Raw genomic sequence first — 26097 nt, forward strand, 5'->3', positions numbered from 1 at the left:
TTACAATGACTGAGAAAACAGTTTGGCATAGACTAACTTTCTGAGAGTTTCTTTCACATCTTTATTTCTTAGGCTATAGATAAAGGGATTTAGCATAGGGATCACAATGGTATAAAACACAGTTGCTACTTTGACGAAGAGCAATGAGTTTTTTGATTGGAGCACACAGTAGAGCAGTAGGATGATCCCATGGAAGATGCAGATGGCAGTCAGGTGAGAGGCACAAGTGGAGAAGGCTTTTCGCAGTCCATCTTTAGAAGGCATCTTGATGACGGTGACTATGATGAACACATAGGAAGCGAGGATGATGAGAAGACTGCACACCTCATTGAATGTAGAAATAACTAAACACATGAACTGGCTGAGGGACGTGTCAGAGCAGGCTACAGAAAGAATGGCTGAATACTCACAGCCAAAGTGGTGGATGACGTTGGATCCACAGTAGGAGAGCTCCCACAGAGAGTATGTGAGTGTCAGCGAGCAGAGTCCACCCCAGGTGTAAGTCCCAGCCACCAGGAGAGCACAGAGCCTCTGAGACATAGCAATTGTGTAGAGCAGGGGCTTGCAAACAGCCACAAACCTGTCATAGGCCATCACTGCCAACAGGAACATTTCTGTGATCACAAATGTGCAACCAAACAAAAACTGTGTCATGCATCCTTCGAAGGAGATGGTTCTGTCTTCTACAACCAAGAGTGCTAGCAGTTTGGGTGTAACCACAGAGGTGTAACAGAAATCTAGAAAGGATAGATGGCTGAGGAAAAAGTACATTGGAGTGTGGAGTTTGGGATTAATCCTGATGGTCACAATCATACCTAGGTTTCCCAGCACGGAAACTATGTAGATGACCAAGAACACAAAGAACAGGGGCACCTGGAGGTCTGGGTATTCTGAGAAACCCAAGAGGAGAAATGGGCCTCCACTGCTCTGATTTCCCTCATCCTGCATTTTGTTCCTGTTGGAGGTATTCAGAGAATTCATCCTGAGCAGCCAGTTACAGCAGACATAGCAGAAGTAATGGCTCAGACATATGCTCCCAAAGATGACCAAGGCTGGTGTGATATACAAGATGGAAATTCATGCTTTATTTTTTGTCTTTTTCCTGATTTGCTCACTTTCAGAATATTTGAATGAGAGATATTCATTTTATCTATTATGAAACATTTTCTTCATCTATGAAAGAAGAAATGTTAGTAGTCAACTCAAAAGATTATTTTACAGATTATACACATATATGTTCATGCTACATGCTTATGGTATCTTTTCCCTTTTTTAAATATCAAGGAATTTACTAGTGTATGAATTCCAATTAAGGTTAACTATATGGCAAGTGATAATAAGCAATGAAAAGGAACCTGCAAAACATCATAGTTCACAGCAATAGAATAGATTACGACAGAGATGACTCGATGGAGCCAGATGCTGGGAATATTAACATCATGGTTCCACAAGTATTTCTTATTTTTAAGAAAGCAGTAGAAATAAATTTCTGCAATTAAATGATATTGTGGCCGGCGCCGTGGCTCAATAGGCTAATCCTCCGCCTTGCGGCACCTGCACACCGAGTTCTCGTCCAGGTCAGGGCACCGGATTCTGTCCTGGTTGCCCTCTACCAGGCCAGCTCTCAGCTGTGGTCCAGGAGTGCAGAGGAGGATGGCCCAAGTGCTTGGGCCCTGCACCCCATGGGAGACCAGGATAAGCACCTGGCTCCTGGCTTCGGATCAGCGCAATATGCCGACCACAGTGCGCCAACCGCAGTGGCCATTGGAGGGTGAACCAACGGCAGAGGAAGACCTTTCTCTCTGTCTCTCTCTCTCACTGTCCACTCTGTCTGTCAAAAAAAAAATGATATTGTGCAGTCCTCATATTATTCTGTAATCATAAGTTCGTAAAATGCCGTATTGGGACAGTTCCAACTTCAGGTTAATAAGTCTATTAATAATGAAACTTGTTTTATGATGATATTCTTGTCAATGACTATCTTTGAAGGCTCTAAAATCTCAAACTATTGCCTCTTGAAAAAGTATGTTTGGGATTTTGAATTTTTAAAGAATTATCATCTGGCTTTGGACTGTATTGTAGCTGTTTTTACATAAAATATTACCTATCTGTCTATTTGTCTATATATATATATATATTTAAAGGAAAACAATATTGTACTTTCTGCAATTATGGACCATAAAATATGCAATAGTAGAAAAAGGGAATTAAACAATAACAAAAGTCAACATTTTCTTATGTTTTAGATAAAAGTCTGTTAGGCAAAACATAAAATACAATGCTGATAAGCACAAAATTGAACTTTGGTTATCAGCTTGGACTAACAAGTAGATATGATCCTATCATTCACACCTTGGAAAGTGCCTTAAAGTTTTGCTTCACCTCCATTAAACAATGCTCTATGAACTCTTAATAACCAGGAAAACTATTTAAGTAATGGAAATTTTAGACAATTTACTCTCGAAGTCAGTCCTACAAACAGAATCCCTGACGTATATCAAGGGCACATAGCTCCCGGAATGGCACATTTTAAGTGTCTTATGTTGTTGCTCATGGTTGAACAAATCACTTCTTTTTAAATGCGTAAGTTGAAATTGTTTGATTTGGTAACTTCCTGCAGGTTAGGAAGGCTAGGGTTGCTGTAATATTTGAGTTTCATAAAATCTGGTTGGTATGCTGGAATTTTGATAACTCAAGTAGCTAAAGTCTTAGGATGAGGACAAACACCACTTTGAAAAATGCAAAGTGATCTTTATCTTTTTCTATGCTTTCTTCTTAGTCTTCAGAACAAGTTCCCCTTCTTATATTTCTGTGTCTAAAGAGTTCTATCTGGGGCCCATGCAGTGGCATAGCAGGTAAAGCTGCCTCCTACAGGGCCAGCATCTCATTTTGTCGCTGATTCAAGTCCTGGCTGCTCCACTTCCAATCCAGCTTTCTGCTATGGCCTAGGAAAGCAGTAGAAGTTAGCCCAAGTGCTTGGGCCCCTACATCCGCATGGGAGACCCTAAAAAAGCTCATGGCTTCCAATCTGCCCTGCTCTGGCCTTATGATCATTTGGGGAGTGAACCAGCGGATGGAAGACCTTTCTCTCTCTCTCTGCCTCTACCTCTCTGTAACTGCCTTTCAAATAAATAAATAAATAAATAAACCTTTTTTTAAAAAAGAGTTCTATCTGGTTTTTATTCTGTCCATTGAAATTGCGTGGAACAGGTTCAATCACTGTGATAAGACCATCAGATATAGTAAAACAATAGTTATACTTACTTTATCTTTTTTACCCATTCTAATAGGTATTCCTAAATTTCTTGGAAGTTTCTCACGTGCTTAAATTTCAAAATACAGCTTAGTGATTCTTTTGGACTGAGTTTAAATTTATAATACCTATGGTTACATTGTCTTCTTTGAAATGAATGTACTACTGAAATCCAAGTGCATTATTTTCTGTGAAGTGCACTTGTAATCAAATACTAGAAGCAAGTAATGTTCAGTTGACTGACATTCTGAAGTCTTGTTTCTTTGTTGCCACTAAACTATAACTTCAGCATATATTCTTTGTATGTTGATGAAATTAATGTCTTATTTACTACTTCTGCATTTGAAGTCCTGTTTGAATCTTCTTGTGCATGATGTATTTCCCCTTTCTCTGTGCACAAATGATTCCTTTAATTGTCTCCATCTAATCCTACCACACTATTATCAGAGGAGCCCAGTGTCACATAGTAATAGTGTTTTTAATAGCTAACCAAATCTTACTGCTGAGTCATTTATTGCATTTTCTTGAAAATATGTATGACACTTTGTAAAGATCTAAGACTCTGGATGACATCATTCTGAATTCAAACTCTTCTTCAGCCCCAAATTAAGGTATGGCTCCAACAAGTTTTTGAAGCTTTTTGTACCACATCTGGTTATCTACAGAAATATCATAATCCTATATGTATTTTGTTATTTATTTTATTCCCATTGCTGTTATTCTACAAACAAATCAATTTGATTAGATACTGATTTCAAATCATCTAATAGTGTATCCTATATTGTGCAAATACTCAAAACTGTTTATTTTTTCATTCTCCTCTTCCTAATGTTATTTTTGATGATTTATTTTGAATTTAAAATATGTGAACACAAGCCACCCTGAAATAAAGCATCATAGCATCATCTGTAATTTCAAAGTATAAAGTGGTACAAATAGGGAACAGGAAATAGATAAAAAAAAAAAAAAGCTTTCTTCACCACATCCTCTTTTCTTTCTGATACAAATTCCCACCAATGCCTCAATCCATTAGCACATACATTTGATTTTCCCCTTTTTTCCTCCAATTCACTTTTCATCTCAGTTTCAGGGATGAGAAGTCTGGTTAGGGCAGAAATGAAAGATATTCAATGTACTTCCATCTTTATCCTCACCTACCACCCATCTACTACCATCTACTCAGCTAAATAACAACAGATCTTCAGTTAAGCTGTCTATTCCAACCCTTCTAATTTAATTTTCATTAACTCTTACTTTGTATAGTACTCAAAGCCCATGAAAACTTTCAATGTAGCCTCTCTAGAAGGCATCTGAAACCTTAACACATGCACTGAGATGCTCATATTCTCTAATTTCACTACACATCATCACTCGTCTGCTACTACTTACCATTACTCACACCAGCATGTTTCACCTTTCACACACAAAATATTTCTTTTGTAATTTGATGATTTTATCAAAGTATACCTTTCTACTACAATGGCCTTTTCCATCAAATTCTAAGCACTGCCACCTCTTAATGTCACTTTCCAGACGACACCCTTCCAGAAAACTTTGGTTATTAATCTGGTTTTCAAAGCAACATGGCTCTGATTTGCTTATGCTTACATGGCTTTAAAATGGCAATTATTTTTAAAATCTTCAAATATTTCTCCATGACTTCACATATTTAAAAGTGCTTTTCTCTAAATGATTTCTTTTTAGAATTGAGAATGAATGAGTCATACTGCTTACATACCTACCAAACTGATCAATGTTAATATATACTAGTAAGGTTAGGTTAATGAGGTTCAAAGTCAAACTCATATCAAAATTCTTAAAGATTTAGAAAACAGAATGTAATATCCTGCATATTTATGTACAACTAAAGTAGGTGCTTGCCACACCACTACAACTAGTCTAACACAAATATTTCTCTGCCAAGATTCTATTTCTGATTTCAAATGTTCCTATATTAAAACTAAGATGTAGCATTTAGATTAGTAACCCACAAGAAGTTAGATACCTTTTATAGACGTATTTAGTGAAGGCTCCTTTGACTTGATTATTACAATTCGTGAAAATTATTTTTTAAAACTTTTTTTATGAAACTCATTCTAGTTTACAATTTAGTCATGGGGGTTTCATCCCAAGTATATGCTACTAAAGGCTAAAGAAACTCAACAGTTTTCTTACTGTATGGTAAAGAATGAAGTCTAGAAGCATAAAGAGTCCCTCTCTCATGGGTGAGTCAGAATTAGAAAATAAATTTAGGTATCATTATTGTGTATTTTATATGTAACTGAGTGCCTTTGGGGAATTATACCCCCTAGAGAATGTTGGTAGTGTGCTTGCTATGAGCTAAAAACAAGGCAATTTGAATAGGGTCCCTTCTTGCTAATTTAGGATCTAACTAACATCTAATCCATAAATCATATTTAATACAATGATCTTCCTGTTGTATATGAATAATAATCCACTTGTAATTTAATGTACTATGTATTCATTCTTAAAAACATAAAACTACAAAAATTCATGAAGAGGAAACTCCCTATTTGAGTGCATCTGTGTTGCAGTTTTGTAAATAAAAAACCCTGGATCATATTGCATAACCATATGATATTTTGCTCATGTTCTTTAAGGTTTTGTCCTATTGTTTTCCACTTTTATTAAAACTCATGATGCATATATATTTTTCAGGAAGGCAATTAATAGATGTGTTGAATACATGCTGTACTTCTCCTCTATTGCAGCAAAGTTATTGGAAATTGGAGAAGGATACACTTAAAGATTTATGATTATATCAGTTTATTAGATAAATGTTTTCAAACATATTATATGAAAAATAGTTTTGCTTTAATTCCTAAATAATATTTTTATTGGGTATATATTTTAACACTTGAAGGTTTTTCTCTCAAATCACTGAAGATATCTTTTCACTATTCACCTATCGTTGTAATTGATAGGAAATCAATTATCAAATTAACCACTTCTTTGAAGAATAACTTGTATTTATTTTGCTCATTTTCTATATTTATTTTTTTCCTTATTTTTATAATATACTTGAAAGAGAGAGAGACAGAGATCTTTCACCCGCTGGTCCACCCCCAACAAATAGACATGACAGTCCCAAGTATCTTAACCACTGCACCAAATGCTCACCTCCTTTTCTTCTTTAAAAGAAATTTTTTCTTTGTTAGCTTCGTTGTCCACAGTTTTACTATCCTATACACATATTTGTGTGTGTCCATTGATATTTTCCTCTAGTTGAGGAACATTTCCAATCATCCTCTCGTTAAATATTTTTTATCCTTAATTTTTTAATCTCAAAGTAAATATATATTAGCCCACGCTTTTTAGCTTCTATGTTCCTTACCTGTGTATTTTTCTTTTTCTTGTGTCACTTTGATTCATTGTATTTTCCTCTGATATATCTTCTCAACTGGGTACTATTTCTCTTCATCTTTGTATTACATGATGTAATCATTTTCCATGAGACCATAGAAAATGTTAAAATGTTTCATTAAAGTCTTAAGTTCAGTTACTGTATATTTATATAATGCCTCTAATAAGTTATTTATAAATCAATCAACCAGTTATTTATATAGATATAATTTTTCATTATCTATCATAGAATGTAGGGTGGGTTTATAATTCAATAATTCTAATTTTTATTTTTTATTATATAGTGTTTAAGCTTATCTTCCTCAGGTGGTCCTATATTCAAAATGCTTGATTAACTTTGATTGAGTGCTAAATATTATGTTCAAAATATCACAAGTGAATTTAGCTTGAAATTTCAAATGATTTATTATTTATCAGGATGTGTTTTTTTTTTTTTGCTTGTTTCCAGTAAGCATTTAGAAGACAAGTGGTCTAGTACAACTTTCATCAGTGTCCTGGCTTAATGTTTCCAGAGCCACTGAAAAGAGTCACACCTCTGGTTCAGATTGAGAAGAGTATTTATCTTCTGATTGTTCTAAAACCCGTGGCCATCTGTCCAGGGTCTCAGTCCAGACTAGGAAATGTTTTCTCAAACTCTCAAACTGCATTTTTCCTTGAATCTGACTTCTTCTCTGGATGACTATGAGGCCATAGAATGTGCAGCTCAGCCTTTCAGCAAAGAGCTCCAGAAAAAACAAACCGAAATGAAACCAAACCACACAATACAGCTTCAGGTACTTTGCTCACTCTAGAATCCTGCCTAAACTTGGTATTTGACCTACTATATGTTTGTTTGAAAAATATGAATCCATTTTTCTACTGCCTACAGCTGGTTCTGCCCCTCAGGTAGATAAAAAAATATGACTTTCTCAGTGAGAAGTGTAGCCAAGTTTACAACAGACACATTCACTGTCGAAGTACTCAAGGCAATCAAAATGTAATCTTGGGATGCTGTGCTTATCAGAAAGACCACTTCCTCAAGTGCAAAGAGCAATTCAAAGCCTCCCTTTCATAGCTTGATATGTAGCTGTCTGGGTGCTTCTTAAATCTTCTCAAAGTGAGTATGAAAGCAAGAGTCAGGATCTCCTGGACTCCAACGATACTACGCTGGAAAATTAAGATTCTGGAGACCCACATTCATGCTTCAAGCCATCTATCTTGATTTTCAGCGATAATTATTATTTTCTCTTTCAAGACATAAGACTTTTGTTTTGCAAAACTGCTGATGAAGGGGCTGGCATTGTAGTGTAGAAGGTAAAACCACCCCATGCAAATCCAGCATCCCATATGGCCCTAGTTCTTGTTCTAGCTGCTCTACCTCTTCTCCTGCTCACTGCTAATGGCCTGAGAAAAGTAGCAGAAGATGGCCGAAGTGTATGTGCCATGCCACCCACGTCAGAGACCTGTACGGAGCTCCTGGAACCTAGCTTCAGCCTGGCACTCTGCCTTGGCCACTGTGGCCATCTGGGAAGTGAACCAGAGGATGGAAGATCCATCTCTCTCTCTCTCTCTCTCTCTCTCTCTGATTTTCATGTAAGTAAATAAATCTTTAAAAGAAACTGCTGGTGAATTGGTATTGTTCATTGAAATTTACATTAATTTCCATTATTATTTTGTTGTATCTTTTGTGTTTTACCTTTTGTGGAAATGACCTAGTCCATCAATATCAGAAGCCATGAATTTTAAACATTTAAGTTTCATTTGGGATTTTTTCTATAATAAAATATGAATAGATAGTGATGTGGCACAGAGGGTTAAAGCCTTGGCCTGTAGCACTACCATCCAATATGGGCTACAGTTTGAGTCCCGGCTACTCCACTTCTGATCCAGCTCTCTGCTATGGCCTGGGAAAGCAGCAGAAGATGGCCTAAGTTCTTGGGCCTTTGCACTCACGTGGGAGACCTGGAAGAAGCTCCCAGCTTCAGATGAATTCAGCTCTGTCTGTTGCGGTCATTGAAAAGTGACCCTCTCTCTCTCTGGCTCTATCTCTCTCTGTTGCTCTGTCTTTCAAATAAACAAAACAATAAACCTTTAAAAATCATTTAAAAATAAAATAAGGATAGTGTTTTTTCCTAGATTTCCAGCATCTCTCTTGCAGTAAGGTTATCAACCACTTACACATTTATTGTAATTAGTCAATTACTGAATATTCTTCAGAACTTATAATTCAACTGAATTCTCCAACCAAAATAACTTTTCTTTTAAACTTGAAAATATATGATTTATTTGTATCATGCTACAAGTATATTGTAATAGATAGCCCAATATGAAATTTGGAAAAATTTAAGAATATAAATATAATATTTAAAATAATATTTCCAAATATGAGATTTCCATTTAAAAGCTATTTTCCCATATTGTCCTCTGCAGAATATTTAATAGATACTTTACTGGGGTGGACGATCTCTGTTTCTCTCTCTGGTCTGCCATTTAAATACATAACATACATTTTGAAATGCTTGATGTGAAACAAAAAAAAGGTTAATTTTTATTTGTAGAATTGCTGAATGAAAAAGTTTGGTAATGATGAATTAATTATGGAAAAAGTGCACTTGGTGATCACCTGTGTTTGTGACATTTTTATTAAAAACTTCAAGTTAAACCATAAGTGACAAAAAACTGAATGCATGCTTATTCTTTTGTATTCTAACTTCCATAGTATCTGAGGAGGAAATTATGATAGATGTTCCTATTTCAATCATCCTGTATTATTCACAAAAGTTATATTATAGGTGTCGGCGCCGCGGCTCACTAGGCTAATCCTCTGCCTTGCGGCGCCTGCACACCGGGTTCTAGTCCCAGTTGGGGCGCCCGATTCTGTCCTGGTTGCCTCTCTTCCCAGGCCAGCTCTCTGCTGTGGCCAGGGAGTGCAGTGGAAGATGGCCCAAGTACTTGGGCCCTGCACCCCATGGGAGACCAGGATAAGTACCTGGCTCCTGCCATCGGATCACCGTGGTGTGCCAGCCACAGCGCACTGGCAGCAGCAGCCATTGGAGGGTGAACCAACGGCAAAGGAAGACCTTTCTCTCTGTCTCTCTCTCTCACTGTCCACTCTGCCTGTCAAAAAAAATAGTTATATTATAAAGATATCCATAAGACATTCTGATACTAAATATGGCAGACAAGATTTATGCATATAAAAGCTAATGTATTCACTTAAAAAAGATCAACTATCATAAACAATGCAGATTGAAAAAGTGGACATAATTTGGACATAAATACATACATATAACTATTATAACTACATCGAGTGAGAAGACAGCCGGGAGGTGATTAATCTCCTGACTGTCTCCTTCACATCTTTGTTCCTGAGGCTGTAGATCAGGGGATTCAGCATGGGAATCATGACTGTAAACAACACAGTGGACACTTTGATCAGGAGCCACGAGCTTTTGGAGTTGGGCACACAGTAGAGTAGCAGGATGATCCCATGGAAAATGCAGATGGCAGTCAGGTGGGAGGCACAGGTGGAGAGGGCCTTCCGGAGTCCACCCTTAGAAGGCATCTGGGCGATGGTGACTACGATGAATACATAGGAAGCAAGGATGATCAGGAGGCTGCATGTCTCGTTGAATGTCGAAATTATGAAACACGCCATCTGGCTGAAGGAGGGGTCTGAGCAAGATAAAGAGAGGATGGCTGAATACTCACAGCCAAAGTGGTGGATGACGTTAGATCCACAGTAGGAGAGCTCCCACAGAGAGTATGTGAGTGTCAGCGAGCAGAGTCCACCCCAGGTGTAAGTCCCAGCCACCAGGAGAGCACAGAGCCTCTGAGACATAGCAATTGTGTAGAGCAGGGGCTTGCAAACAGCCACAAACCTGTCGTAGGCCATCACTGCCAACATGAACATTTCTGTGATCACAAATGTGCAGCCAAACAAAAACTGTGTCATGCATCCTTCGAAGGAGATGGTTCTATCTTCCACAACCAGGATTGCCAACAGTTTGGGTGTGAATACACTGGAATAACACATATCCAGAAAGGATAGATGGCTGAGGAAAAAGTACATGGGTGTATGAAGTTTGGGATTGATCCTTGTGACCACAATGATGCCCAAGTTTCCCAGAAGAGTGACTGTGTAGATGAGGAGGAACACCAGGAACAGTGGTGCCTGGAGGTGTGGGTATTCTGAGAAGCCCAAGAGGATGAAGGTGCTCACGGTGCTCAGATTCCCCTTATGCAGTACCATGCCCCTCAATTTAAAGAAAGAAAATAAAGGAAGGAAGGAAGGAAAAGAGGGAAGGAAGAAAGGGAAGAGAAGGGAACATAGGAATGGGGGTGGAGGGAACGATTGAGCAGCAGAACTAAGAAGTCTGGCTTGCAGTTCTAATAATAAGCTTGATGTAAACCAGTGAAGACAAACATAGTTTGCATTTCTGAGCACTCTGGTTCCCTTTGGAGCCTTTCTTGAAAACTTACTTTTGTTTGTTTGTTTGTTTGTTTTGGGTAGTTAGCATTATCTTTTGGTACTTGAGATTTCTTATGGGGAAAAACTTTAAAATAATGCTCACTCATAATTGTATACTATGTATAAATGTATGTGATACTTGGAGCTTTTGCTCCACAATAAATATACTTGTATTACAACAAAGGCATTGCCAAATCAGAAAAGCAAGAAGCAGTTTATAGTCATCATATGATCATGGCAGAAAAATTCTTTGGAAATTTAATATTTTTAACAAATAAATAAAAGCATAGTAAAGTTGTGGATGGAGAATGTACCTTGCCAGAAATTCCCAGTTATATTTTAAATGTTTATCTAAGTTTTGCACTCTAAGTATGTCCCATTAAGAAAGACTCTTAGAATGTGTACTTCAGAGTCTGATCAGAAATTCACTAGTAACTGCTTTCTCTAAATATGCACACATATATGAGCATTTATATTACTCAAAATGCTTTGTGATATAAAATTCTACCCTGAGGAGTGTCTTGGAGATATTCTTAAACGCTTCCCATTGATTCTCTTCTGCTGGTTGTGCAGTCAGTTTACAGAACATTCTGTGCAGAAAAAAATGAAAACACCATTTATTGTTAACGATTATGAAGCCTGGGATATGTGGAATTAATGAAAACAACAGTCACACAAAACAACCAAACACAATTTTTTTCATGGAACAAACATAGGTATGTTAGCCATAAGTAACGGTAGATTTTATGGTTAAAAAATTGTTCCAGATCTCATCTATGTACAAATAGCAGCATGTAAATATATTATTATTTATTCTAGAATTATCATTTTGTAAAGAAATATTCATGTACTTTAAAGGCAAAGTGACAAGAGAGGGAGAGATGGAGAGACAAAGAAGTGTCTACCATTTGCTGTTTCACTCCACAAGACATAAAACAAAAATATGAAGTTTCCATTTTGCAAATCAAGATATGTTTGAATTATAAATCTCATGATTAAATCTGGGATGAATGAGAGAGAGAGAGAGAGTGAGAGAGAGAGAGAGAGTGAGAGAGAGAGAGAGAGAAGCTTGTGGCTAGGGTTGTGGTGCAGCTGTTTCAGCCAACACTCATATCCCCTACTGGAGGGCCTGTATCAAGCCCCAGCTCCTCCATAGTTCCAATCCAGCTTCTAGAAATGCACTTGGGAAGTAGCAGATGATGGCTCATCTGCTCATCTGCCACTCATGCGTGAAGCGTGGATGGGTTGCTGGGCTCTGGCTTTGACTTGAGGCACCCCATGTGTTCCAGGCATTTGGGAAGTGAACCAGCAGATGGAAAGTCTCTTTCTCCTTCTCTTTGTCTTGATATGGAGAATCAATGGGTAAATGTTATTTCTTTCTACATATTTGAAAACTGGCACAATTTTCAGACTTGTCTGCAGCAAACAATGACCTAATATCAAAACAACTACTACTACTAATCTCAGACACAATGCACCAGATATACCATCATGCTTTTCATTAGATACAAAAGTGGGCAGGACATTCTTGAACTTGATTTAGTTGTGTATATTGGTTTTAAAAAGGACTTTAGGGGCCGGCGCCATGGCTCACTTGGTTAATCCTCCACCTGCAGCACTGGCATCCCATATGGGCGCTGGGTTCTAGTCCCAGCTGCTCCTCTTCCAGTCCAGCTCTCTGCTGTGGCCCAGAAGGGCAGTGCAGACTGGCCCAAGTGCTTGGGCTCCTGCACCTGCATGGGAGACCAGAAAGAAGAACCTGGTTCCTGACTTTGGATCGGCACAGCACCAGCTGTAGCAGCCATTTGGGGAGTGAACCAATGGAAGAAAGACCTTTCTCTCTGTCTCTCTCTCTCACTGTCTTTAACTCTACCTGTCAAATAAATTTTAAAAAAAGAAAAAAAAAAGTCTTTAAAATCAAGGACTATGCTTTATTGAGTCACATTCATGCAGATTTAGAGTTTTGAGATACAACACACTACAACTGTAGGGAAACTAGATTAAACCCTTATATCACTAAAGGTTTTAGATTGTGTAAAGAATGATGAAAGCCTAATAGTAACTCTGTGACCTTTCAAAGACTCTAAATCAAGATTAAAATGAATTTTGTTGAAGTAAAAATGGTAACAGTTCTCACTATTTTCCTATGCATTTTATCTAATGTCAATACCTTATACCAAGGCTCATATTCTCACATCTAATGATCCTTTTTTCTTTCCCTCCCTTGCTACTATATTTAGCAACTTTATATTTACTTATCTCATAATAAGCTTTATTAGTATTAACTTTAAATGGCTTTATATTTAAATGCTTATATTACAATATACTTTATTAGTACAAACATAATTGTCAGGGCTGAAATTTTATATTTTTATTTTTGGAGTTCAAAGAATAAAAAGGCTGCTACGTTCTCTTTCACAACATAGACTTGCTAATATTTTCAAGAACTTTTGAAATCCTCATGCTTTTTGCTAGATAATCACTTTTGCTGGGCTTTTGAAAGATTTATTTTAGAACCATCATTGTGGCATAGCAGGTTAAGCCACTGCTTGCAACATCAGCATCCCAGATGGTCACTGAATCGAATATTGGCTGCTCCACTTCATATACAGCTCCCTACTTCTGCTGGGAAAGCAGCAGCAGATGTCCCACATCTTTGGGTACCTGCACCTATGTGAGAGAGCTGAATGAAGCTCCTGACTGCTGCTTTAGTCTGGCCCAGTCCCAGCCATCGTGACCATTTATTTTATGTCATTGAAAGGCAGAGTTACAGAGAAGGAAGAGGCAGGGAGAGAGAGAGATCTTCCATCTACTGGTTCACTACCCAAATGGTAGTAATGGCTAGGCTCGGCCAGACAGAAGCCAAGAGCCTGTAACCCCATTCAACTCTCCCACATAGCGGCAGGGATCCCAAGTACTTGGGCTGTTATCTGCATTTTCTCAGGCACGTAAATAGGGAGTTATATTGGAAGAGGAGCAACGTGGACAGTATCACAGGTGGCGTCTTAGCTTGCTGTGCGATAACCTCAGCCCCAAAGTCTATATCTTACATGTTGTGTGGTTTATAAATAAAACAGATATGTGAATATGTGAAATAACATTATTTATGCATTATTTTTGCAATAATGTTATTTGATATATTTGGCAAAGGGTTGTAGAATTATTTGCAAATAATTAACTCAGTACCTAGGAAGATATACTGGGGTTGATTAAATGAATCAGCTACATCCACATTCATAAATTAAAAGAGAAAAATAACTGGCCCAAGAGTTTATAACCCTTAACTATTTTTGATTTAAGATTAAATTATCCATTTTCAGTTCAGAATTACATTAAATGCACAATGATATCTTATCTCATTTTCCTACTGCTTTCAAATCATGGTCTTCTGCTTTCTTTTTTACTTTTGTAGTCTTAAGCTATGACTCTTGGAAAGTCAGTCAGAAGAACTGAAAAAGAAATTGCAATATGCCCCTTCCTCTCTCCTCCTACCATCATCAACTTTAGCTGGATACAAGTTCCCAACTAATCTATCATACCAAAATTCAGTGTTCCTTTAACTTTGAATACAGTAATTCCAGTGGTATTTAACAGCATTCTATTACAAATTGCAACAAACTGAAATTTTCCTAATTGGATTTCGATAATACCCCCACATAAAGCACATAATTGTTGTCACTAAAAAGAAATGATGTTTGGTCATATCAGTATTTTTAAATTGTATTCTTTATATAAAAATAGTTATTTACTTATTCTAATTCAAATCTAAATGGCCCCTTTTCTCCTCTTATGCATGGTACTGGATTACATTTTCAGGGCAAGTATCTTACATAGCTCTCCAAGAAAACTTTCTCCTTCAATCACATGCCACTTTTTTCTCCTGCCTATTTTCCTCTAATCTGCACTATCACACTATTTATAACATGTATAGTATATTTTGCACTTTATATTTGTATTTTACTGTGTCTTTTGCTTTATTTTTATTGAATTCCATACATTCCATAAGGGTAAACTTAACATTTCGCATTTCATTTAAAATTGCTAGTGCTTCTAACAGCATTTAATGACTGAAATTTGAATTCAGTACTCCAGTCAAAGAAACAATGAAAATACACTTTAACAACTCAAATTCACATTTGTTGAACTATTCAAAGGTTTTTCTTCCCTGGACATGCTGGGTTTCAACACACCTCATGTAAGAATAGAATGGGTTTGGCCTGTGGGGAAATACGTTGAACCACTGCCTATCCTCTCCCAGCTGATAAGCCTGGGAAGCAGCAGAGGATGGTCCAAGGTCTTGGAAGACGCCACTGCAGCCACATGGGAAATCCAGAAGAAGCTCCTAGCTCCTTGCTTCGGCTTAGCACAGCTCTGGTTGTTGCAGCCATTTGGGGTGTTACCAGTAAATGAAAGATTTCTCTCTCTCTTCCCCCCTACTCTTATCTATCCACTTCTAACACTGCCTTTCAAATACATTAAATAAATCTTTAAAAAAATGAATGAAAACATGTCCAGCGTGACTCACCAAAAGCCATCCTTTCCCATTGATGTTTTAAGTGATGACTCCCTTGCTGTTTTTCACAAACTGCATGCACAGTCTCTCTCAAAATCAAATGTTTCTTATATACTTTCCAATGCTTTTATAGGCAGAGAGTGGTAATTACAAGCTGCAATTTATAAATAAGGCAACTGGTGATGCTTTCCCCCTTGACCAGAAAATTTGGAGGAAGTACAGAGACTGCCTTAAGGAAGAGAGAGATCTTGAAAATATATCCTATGAACATGTGTTGTACATGTTGCTGCTTACTTTGGAGACAGAGTCCCTGGAGAATCCTGAGGGTTTAATGTCAAGAGACATTAGAAGAAATCCCCTATCCTGTGATATCAAAAATAACTTCTTCAAAAATTATTAATATTTTGAGCTGCATATCTCAAAAAGAACTTTTCTCTTTATGGAGGCTGCACTTTGGAAAATCATGAAAAAAAAACACAACAATACATGGTCACATCTATTCAATAACCTCATCATAATATAGTTGATGTTTTTAGTGTTTCACTCTGCTTAGATATTTACACATGTATTTATCTACAAATACACATATCATTGTACTATAAATGTTATTACATTCAACATCTTAAACTCTCTATTATATTCTAAATATCATTTCAGCTGGAGGCTTGGAAAAATAGGAAATAATACACATCAGGATTTTTTTTTTTTGTAGATCCAGCTATGCTTTCCAGTATAGCTGTACAGGTCATAACACTGATATTTTAAATCCATCGAATGTGATCCCTATATCTAATCATGTATAGCACATTAAAGGGAAGACAGAAAATGTTGTCAAATATTGACCCAACAAAATACCACTACTCTGGTTGCTAACCAGGAAAACATGAGTCATACACATCATGTAGCAGCATACAAATTATAAAGATTATTTAAAAGACCTGGAAATTCTGGTGTAGATAGCACCAGAAGAATTAGATAAATTGGTAGGCTAAAATTAAGCAACTAATTAAAGTTTAAAATTACAAGTACAATCTACTGTAAAAGGGGATAGTGGGTGAAAAATAAACATTTCTTTGGAATATTCTAGAGCTTACCTATATCAGGACATATGAGGTGGTATTTGCTTTAAAACATATCATTGAGCAATAGAACATTTTCCCCTTTTCTTTTTATTTTATAATTATCTCAGTTATGGTATATAAGCCAAACCTAAAGTTTTAAACGGATTTGAAGTCTATGTGCCTGAAAGAACATTTTGTGCAACAAGTTCTATTATAAAAAAACATAATTCTTTGTCTTACTATCTTACAGCTCTAAATTCCAATGCAACAAATCATGTTTTCCAGAAAGGAATGCTGTTTTTGTTGTTATCTGTGCATATGCTACTAACTCATTTTCTTTCTCCAATGTATTGTTTCATTTCAACATTGGATTTCATTAAGCATAATTTTCAAGACTTGAATACAGTTTTAAATTCAGTAACTCAGACTACTGCCGCTTCAATAGAGAAGTGGAATTGTGCATTACATAAAGAGGTAAAAAGAAGAGGAGATGTTAATTGTAAATGACCGCATGGGAAAGAAATGTTCCCACTTTTTTTATTAGGACACTTATCTTATTGCATTTAACAACAAGAAAAAATTGGATAGAGGAAAATCATAATATAATCATATAGCAAAATATGTCCGACAACAGTACAATAGCTAATCCTTTATATAGTCAAAGTAATATATAATTTGAGAATTATGTAATGTTATACAAATCAATTTTTATAATCACTACTCCATTATGATGTGACAGTTAGGCTGTATAACTTCCTTTAGTATCATAGATGTTTTCAGCAAGTGTCCAGCCACAGCTCTTCATGGGAAAAAAAAATGCCACATTTATGCCTCCTACACCCAAAAGTCTAAAAGAATGATATGCAAGTTCACTTTTAGACACAAATATCTTATGGCCATCATTAGATGTGATCATGCACGAACTAGTTTATATTCTCAAAAATGCATTTATTTTCAGATTGAATGTGCAACTTGATAATTTGTGGGAAAAATGCATTATATTTTGTAAATAAACTGCATATTTACAGCATTTGCCAAGACAAAGAACATTCTCTTCTGTGTTAAAGAAATTCATTTAATTTGTTTTGTTTTTATTTTCCAATAAAAACAAATTATAATTTACATAACTGTAAAAATTGATATGTGTTTAAAATGTTACATCCTAATTGTATGCTAGAAATTGTATTGAATAGACAAAATATCTCAAAATATTTGATCAAATTTCTAGCGTCCTTTCATATTCCTAAATAGCCTTGTTAAATGTTTCATATATGCACACATAAAGTGCACACATTCACCACACACATACACATTTTAATATACTTGACTGGAGCAATGAATTCCAACCTCTGGTGGACAAATTTAAAATTTAAGCAAATTCATTAATGCTATTGTGATACAGTATGTAAATTGAGGATGTTCTTATTTATACCTAAAGAGTAAATTACACAAGACAAATGATTAGTGTAAAGAATTATAGTAAAAGTCATCCAATTTTTATTTGGAACTAAAACTAAGCTTAGAAGAATACAAGTAACACATGATAATTTGGACTGAAATTATAACATTTTGATGTCTTCCCCCTAATCTCTGATGATAAATATTAGTGAAGACTGGCAAGACATGAGGAGCTAAGGTAAGTGCTGCATAATATCAGCTAGCATTATGGTTAATGAAATTAAATGGCTTATAATTATTGGAAAGCTTGAATAATATCCATCACAACCATGATTCATGTTATCTATAATAATGTATTATGGCATTAGCACGGAAAATGTGATCAAAGAGGCAAACACTTTCATCATTTTTAATAGATTTTGAGCTTCATTCATGACTTCTCCCTGTACCCTTGACTGTTCTCTTGTGATTTTGCAGTTCTACAAGAAGTTAACTTCCAGAATCCTTGATTTCATGCTTAGCCATATTGTTTGCTTTGACTCCTAAAATGTTCACAGGTGAAATTAATAGAGTAACTTGAAGTATGTTTTTATTGTTGGAATAGTCTATGGTGACCCAGTTTTCAACAAAGTCCATTCACCAAATGGTACTTGGTGGATGATATACAGACAGACATGTAGTCTGATGGCTAACTGATAAATTTAGCCCAGAGTTAACACCCAAATGTCACAAATATTTATAAAATAGCTACCTCAGTCGTGCTGCTTATATGAAACTTTTGCTTATTCTTGCATATCCTGGGAAGTTATTATTGTTTTTTCCAATGCCATCTTGTGAACATATTTTCCATTCCCACTCCTGTAAATTTGAAATTCTCTCTGACACATTGTGAACAATTTTCTGTTTGTTTTTTTTTTTTGGCAGTCAGTAACTTCAAGTATTCCAAATATCTTTATAGTGAGCGCATTGAGAATCCATTGTTCAGCTTGGTTTGCCTACAATTGCCCCGATCTAGAATCCAACCATCTTAACACCACTGCATTCTTCTCTTCTCATGAAAGATGTGATCAACTGCTTTTTAGCACAAGCCCACTTGCTAAAAGTTTATTTTCCTGCTATTCTCACTCTCAATAGGTTTAAGTTTGCCATCTACTGTTATAAAAATTACCCATTGATTCTTCCTTGTTTCATACACATTCGTGATTTTAATACATAATTATCATATACAGCATATTACCATTTAGATTTAATTGTCACCATCATTCACCTACTCGGAGATTATAGGAACCTAATACATAAGGCTCAACTTTTGAAATTTCATATTTACCATAACTTTGGTTTTATTTCTGGGCATACAATATCTATCGAGGCACGAAGTTAAGACCGAATCTGGAAACAAGAGTATAGGCTCTGTGTTGAGCTAAGTATGTTTTGGGGGCACTTCAACACATAGCTGTGTTTGTTTCCTGCACACATCATTCTAACTCAATATTTTACTTATAAACAGACTAAAAGAATAACTTAAACTCACCTAAATACAGAAGCACTTGAGTAATTCATTTACTGAGGAATGTTTTGCCAAGATTAATGATCTCCAAATATGCTCCTGCTTAGTAGTAAAAAAAAAAAAATACAGACCTAAAAGCAGTAGAAGGATCTCACAGTATATTTCAATGAATATTTCATGTATTACTTTCTCTATTGAGAAAACTGTAATAAGGCAGAGATTATACCACTCAAAAACTAAACCTTGTCAAAAACAGTTTCATAAATACATGTCATGTATATAAATGAAAAGGAAACTAAATAATTGCTTCGGCAATTCAGTTACAACTTTAGGAAATAAAGGTTAGTCTCATGGGAAATCTTAAAAACAGCACAGAATATACCTAAGGATTATCCCACATGAGAACTGATGACGACCGGGATTATTTTTTACACCAACTCCCATATGTCATTGAATGAGATCTGCTTGTTTGGATGAATTCATTCAAGTACCCCAACTGAAATGCCTTTGAGAATATCTAACTACTGAGCCTTATGGAAAAATCTCAGGCAAGAATATGGTTTGGAAAGCAGGAGACTGGTTGGTGTATTAGTCATTCAATGCTATTACAAGATATTTATTGCTACAAATGACTTCAAACAGTATTGTAAGGCAGCTATATTGTTTTAAGTCATTTCTGAGGGTGAGGAATTTGGAGTGGCTCACTGCATGATTCTGGCTGTCACAAGATTGTAGTGAAATTTTCTCTTGGGGCAACAGTAATTTCAATGCTCTGAAGGCATGGAGAGTGCACCTGCAATGTCACTGACAAGCTGTTGGCAGGCCTCAGTTACTTACAGGCTGTAAACCTGCAGAATCTGTTCCTGTACTGTGGGCTTTTCTAAAGGGAAGACCAAAACATGACTGATTTCTTATCCTAGATGAGAAACCAAGAGAGCCCACAAATGGAAGCTTGAGGCTATTTTTTTTTTTTTGACGGGCAGAGTGGACAGTGAGAGAGAGAGAGACAGAGAGAAAGGTATTCCTTTGCCATTAGTTCACCCTCCAATGGTCACCATGGCCGGTGCGCTGCAGCCGGCTTACTGCGCTGATCCGAAGCCAGGAGCCAGGTACTTATCCTGGTCTCCCATGGAGTGCAGGGCCCAAGCACTTGGGCCATCCTCCACTGCATTCCCGGGCCACAGCAGAGAGCTGGCCTGGAAGAGGGGCAACCGGGACAGAATCTGGCACCCCGACCAGGACTAGAACCCGGTGTGCCGGCGCCGCAAGGCGGAGGATTAGCCTAGTGAGCCGCGGTGCCGGCAGCTTGAGGCTATTTTAATACAATATTTCAGTATCATGTTTTCACTTCTGCCTTCTGAGTTAGGGCTATTGCTTACAAAACATGGGAGAAGTCTAGGCAAATGCATTAAGCAGGTTTTTAATATTCTATAATCTGATGCTTTGGCATGTTAAGTCCATGGTGTCCCTGTAAAGCCAGTCTCTCCCAGGTGTTGGTATATCTTAGAGCTGGCAAACCATGCCCCAGATCACCACCTTTACTAAACTCTAAAATGCCCAGCCATTATCCACCTTCCATAATCATACCTATGGCCAAATACTAGAGAGATTTAGAGGAAACCTCAATACACTGTTGCTTGTTATCATTATTAAAACCTGTTTATGCTAAATCTACTTATACTACTCCACCGATTCCCTCTCACAGTTACCACAATAAAGGTTCTTATTCACATTTCCCCTACTCTCTCTCCCTCTGCGTTGTCCTATGGAGCATGTCACGCCTCTTCCTTTTCTGGATCTACAAGTATGATCTTTTCGTCACAGTGGCCAATTTCATATTTGCATGCTTTTCTGTACCTGATAAAAACTACCTGAATAACTGTCAAACAACTAAAGTATGATTACATGAAGGTAGAAATAATTCACTGCCATTTTAGAGATGACATGCTGATGTACAAGGCTGACCTGCAATGACTTTGTTCATCCTGAAGAACCATTCAAATCATCCCAAGAGTTCATGTGCTATTTCACTAACCTGCCACTTGGTCATCTAAATCATGGTCTGAGGAAGATGAGGTAACACACATGTTTCCATAGAATTGGATATGATGATTTGAGTAGGGAGTAAGTAAAAGTAGCTGTCCATTTTCATTAAACACAACTTAAAGCTGAACTACAATATAAGAAATAAACTGAATAGAGAAGTATTTTCTTTTTTTCAGACTTTTTAGTGTCTGGAGTGGGTGTGAGAAGTATAAAACATATTTCTCTGAAACCTCCTGAAGTGAAGTAAATTAAAATGCATTTTAACTCTATTATATATATGGACTCCCATTATGGCGAAAATTGAAAGGCATTCTGACCAGCAAAAATGGCAAATACAGCTTTCGTTGATTAAACATTAATAATATTCACTTAAAATAAAGAAGAACTAACAAGAACAATGAAGATAAAAAACACACATATTTGGACAAAAATAAACATATCTTTTAAAATTTCATTGAGTGAGAATACAGCCGGGAGGTGATTAATCTCCTGACTGTCTCCTTCACATCTTTGTTCCTGAGGCTGTAGATCAGGGGATTCAGCATGGGAATCATGACTGTAAACAACACAGTGGACACTTTGATCAGGAGCCACGAGCTTTTGGAGTTGGGCACACAGTAGAGTAGCAGGATGATCCCATGGAAGATGCAGATGGCAGTCAGGTGGGAGGCACAGGTGGAGAGGGCCTTCCGGAGTCCACCCTTAGAAGGCATCTGGGCGATGGTGACTACGATGAATACATAGGAAGCGAGGATGATCAGGAGGCTGCATGTCTCGTTGAATGTCGAAATTATGAAACACGCCATCTGGCTGAAGGAGGGGTCTGAGCAAGATAAAGAGAGGATGGCTGAATACTCACAGCCAAAGTGGTGGATGACGTTAGATCCACAGTAGGAGAGCTCCCACAGAGAGTACGTGAGTGTCAGCGAGCAGAGTCCACCCCAGGTGTAAGTCCCAGCCACCAGGAGAGCACAGAGCCTCTGAGACATAGCAACTGTGTAGAGCAGGGGCTTGCAAACAGCCACAAACCTGTCGTAGGCCATCACTGCCAACATGAACATTTCTGTGATCACAAAAGCACAGATGAAGAAAAATTGAGTCATGCATCCTTCGAAGGAGATGGTTCTGTCTTCCACAACCAGGATTGCCAGCAATTTGGGTGTGAATACACTGGAATAACACATATCCAGAAAGGATAGATGGCTGAGGAAAAAGTACATGGGTGTATGAAGTTTGGGATTGATCCTTGTGACCACAATGATGCCCAAGTTTCCCAGAAGAGTGACTGTGTAGATGAGGAGGAACACCAGGAACAGTGGTGCCTGGAGGTGTGGGTATTCTGAGAAGCCCAAGAGGATGAAGGTGCTCACGGTGCTCAGATTTCCCTCATTCACCTTCATTGCCTTTCACTTAAAAGGGAAAAGAAGAGAGGGGAGAGGTGTGGAGGAGGGGAGAAAGGGAGAGAGGAAGAAAGGAAGTAAAGAAAGAGTTGAGAGAAAGAAAGGATGGAAGAGGGGGAGAGAGGTAAGGAGAGAGGGAGGGAGGGAGGGAAACAGGGAGAGAAAGCAGAGAAGGAGGAAAGAATAGGAAGAGAAAAAGCTGAACAGTAAAACTGGGCAGATGGGTCGGGGGGAGACTCAGGAAAGACAGGCTGTAAACCAATGAAGACAAACATGGTCCATGTATGTTTCCGAGTACTCTCCTTCACCTTGGGGTCTTTCTTGATCATTTTTTGTCTTCTTCATAATGAATAATTAACCTTAGCATCCAGTATGTTAGGTTCCTTATCTAGAAAAAAATAGTGCTTATTAATCTTATTAGTTTATACAGTTATCTATAAATGTGTGTGCTACTTAAAGCATTGAAATTGCCATGATAAATACAACTGTATTGGAATTAATGAACAGATCATAGTAATCATATGATCAGACCTTGGGAAAGTTAAGCATTTTTAATACATAAATACAATCATAGTAAAGTTGAAGCAGAGAATGTATTGTCAGACATTCTTAGTTCTGATGTATTGAATTTTTACCTACCCTAAGTATATTCCATTATAGAAGACTCATAGAATGTCTACTTAAAAGTATCTACACAGGGTCAGCGTTGTGTCTTAGCAGGTTAAGCTGCCACCTGTAGCACCAACATCCCATATGGATGCCAGTTCTATTCCTAGCTGCTACACTTTGGATCCAGCTCCCTGCTAAGGCACCTGGGGAAGCAGCAGAGAACGGTCCAAGTGCTTGGGCTCCTGTTTCCCATGGGAGACCCAGAAAAACTCCTGGCTTTTGGCTTTGGCATGGTATTGTTTGGGGTTAAACTTCTGGCAAGATTACTGAGAGTGAGTGAATTAAATGCATAAATATTTACAACATTGAAAAAGAAAAATAAATAAACCAGGTGTTTATATACTTGACTCCTTTTAATTTTAAATTTAACCTTCAATTTCAAAATTCAAATGCCATTGATTTCACAATAATGCATCATTTTCACACTTTCTTGTAAAATTATATAGTCTCTGTTTATGGCTCCTGGAAAGTAAGTAAGGAAATATGTGGAAGAAATTGCAAAACTTCACTTTTCCTCCTACCATCACCAATTTTTACCTAGATACAAGGGTCTCTCCTGGTGTATGATAAAATCAAACATATCTTTAGCTTTGAGAACCATAATTTAAGTATTTTTAACAGCATTGTAGCATAAAATACATCAAAACAAAATTTTTTTCTATTGGGATTTTTATAATATCACCAAGTAATAGGTACATTTTTGTCGCTAAATACAATACTCTATTTATATATATATTTATAACCATACTTTTAAACTGAATCCTATTAAGCAATCGTTTACTTTTTCTAATCCATTGAAATGGCAGCTGTTCTCCTCTAATGTGTTACACCATGTCACATTTCAAGGACAACTACGTAACACAGATCTTCTAAGCAAACTTTCCTGGTCAACCAATTGTAATTGTTTGTCTCCTGCTCTATTTTCCTTGCATTACACTATTTATAATATGTATGTCATAGTTTGCAATTTTATATATGTATGTATGCATATGTTTATTTTCCTTAATTAATTACTTTCCATGTGGATAAATTTATATTTAACATTTCATCTAAAACCACAAGTGCACCTAAGAGCATTCAAGGACAACATTTGGAATTCAGTCCCATAGTCCTAGAAAAAAGGAAAATAAACTCTATCATCTCAAATGCACACCAGCCATTGAGCTCCACATAACTCACAAAAGGTTTTATTCCCTAAAATGCCCAGGATTTTAATATATCTAGTAAAAGAATGATAAGATGCTCCACATTGAAACAACTCACCAAAAGAAAAATTTTCCTGGAGCACATTTTTTATTGGTGGATCTCCTGCTATTATTACTAAACTGCACGCACAATTTCTGTTCAAAATTAAACTTTTCTTATATATTTTCCAATGTCTTTATAGGCCGTGAATGATCTTCAAAATGCAATTTAATAAAGGAAGCAACTAGTGATGCTTTTACCACTGTCCTTAAATTTCACAGCAAGCATAGAGACCCCTTTAAGGAACAGACATATCCTGAAACGGGGGAAATGTTGTGTGCTTCATATCTACTCCTTGACTCTGGGGACAGGGTCCCTGGAGAATCCTCATGTCAAGAGGTAAAAACAGGATAATGAGAGGAAATCTTTACTGTGACACAGAATGTAAGATCCCCAAAATTATTCATAGTTTGATATTTGTATCTTAAAAATTTTACCTCTATATAGAGGTGTATTTCTGAAAATCATGGAAAAAAAACAAGAAAGGTCATACCTACTCCAATCATCTCTCAACAGTTGCAGCTTTAATCTTTTCCCTTGGCTTGTTTGTTTGTTTAAGTATTTATGTAGAAACATATAACATTGCACTGCACATATTACTACCTACAACCACATAAGTTGCTATTGCATTCTAAAGATGCCTTCAGCTGGAGGTTTAGAGAATGGCATATGTTAGGCATTAAGATTTTTTTCTTTTTATAGATTGAGCTTTATTTCTTCAGTATAATCATATAGGTCATAGTACTACTACTTTAAATCCATCAATGTGATTCTTGTGTCTGTTGGAGTACAGCACATACCAGGGAAGAAAAACTGTTGTGATAAACATTGACCCAACAAAATACCACTACACTGGTATATGACGGCCATGAAGACTTGGACCAAGCACATTGTGCAATGTGATTTTAAAAAATTACAAAAATTACTCAGGGGACTGGAAATTCTGGTGCTGATTGTAGGAAGATTTCAATATATGGGAAGTCTAAACCGAAGTTACTAATTAATGTTCAACAATTATTAGTTTATACAGCTCTTTTAATAAGGGATAGTGAGCAAAAAATAAGTGCCTCTTGTAAGATTCTAGAGTTGAATCCCATCAGTATATATGATCTGGTATTTTGACTGAAGTCAAGTAAGAAATTACTTCACTGAGAATACCTACGACCTAAGC

At 36.9% G+C, this 26097-nt stretch overlaps 3 protein-coding genes across 3 annotated transcripts; all 3 read right to left on the reverse strand.

The window, feature by feature from the left end:
- Positions 1-981, reverse strand: LOC100339048 (olfactory receptor 1165-like). Its single transcript, XM_002709120.3, has one exon. The coding sequence runs from the start codon at positions 979-981 to the stop codon at positions 1-3; it is 981 nt and encodes a 326-aa protein (XP_002709166.3).
- Positions 982-9917: 8936 nt separating this feature from the next.
- On the reverse strand, positions 9918-10868 carry LOC100338799 (olfactory receptor 1165-like). The gene has a single exon (XM_002709119.3). The coding sequence runs from the start codon at positions 10866-10868 to the stop codon at positions 9918-9920; it is 951 nt and encodes a 316-aa protein (XP_002709165.3).
- An 11187-nt stretch (positions 10869-22055) lies between these two features.
- On the reverse strand, positions 22056-23012 carry LOC103351890 (olfactory receptor 1165-like). Its single transcript, XM_008272825.4, has one exon. The coding sequence runs from the start codon at positions 23010-23012 to the stop codon at positions 22056-22058; it is 957 nt and encodes a 318-aa protein (XP_008271047.3).
- Positions 23013-26097: the final 3085 nt, after the last annotated feature.

This window comes from Oryctolagus cuniculus, chromosome 1 (genome assembly GCF_051225735.1).
Source record: "Oryctolagus cuniculus isolate XC-2025 breed Fujian yellow rabbit chromosome 1, ASM5122573v1, whole genome shotgun sequence".
Lineage (NCBI taxonomy): Eukaryota > Metazoa > Chordata > Mammalia > Lagomorpha > Leporidae > Oryctolagus > Oryctolagus cuniculus.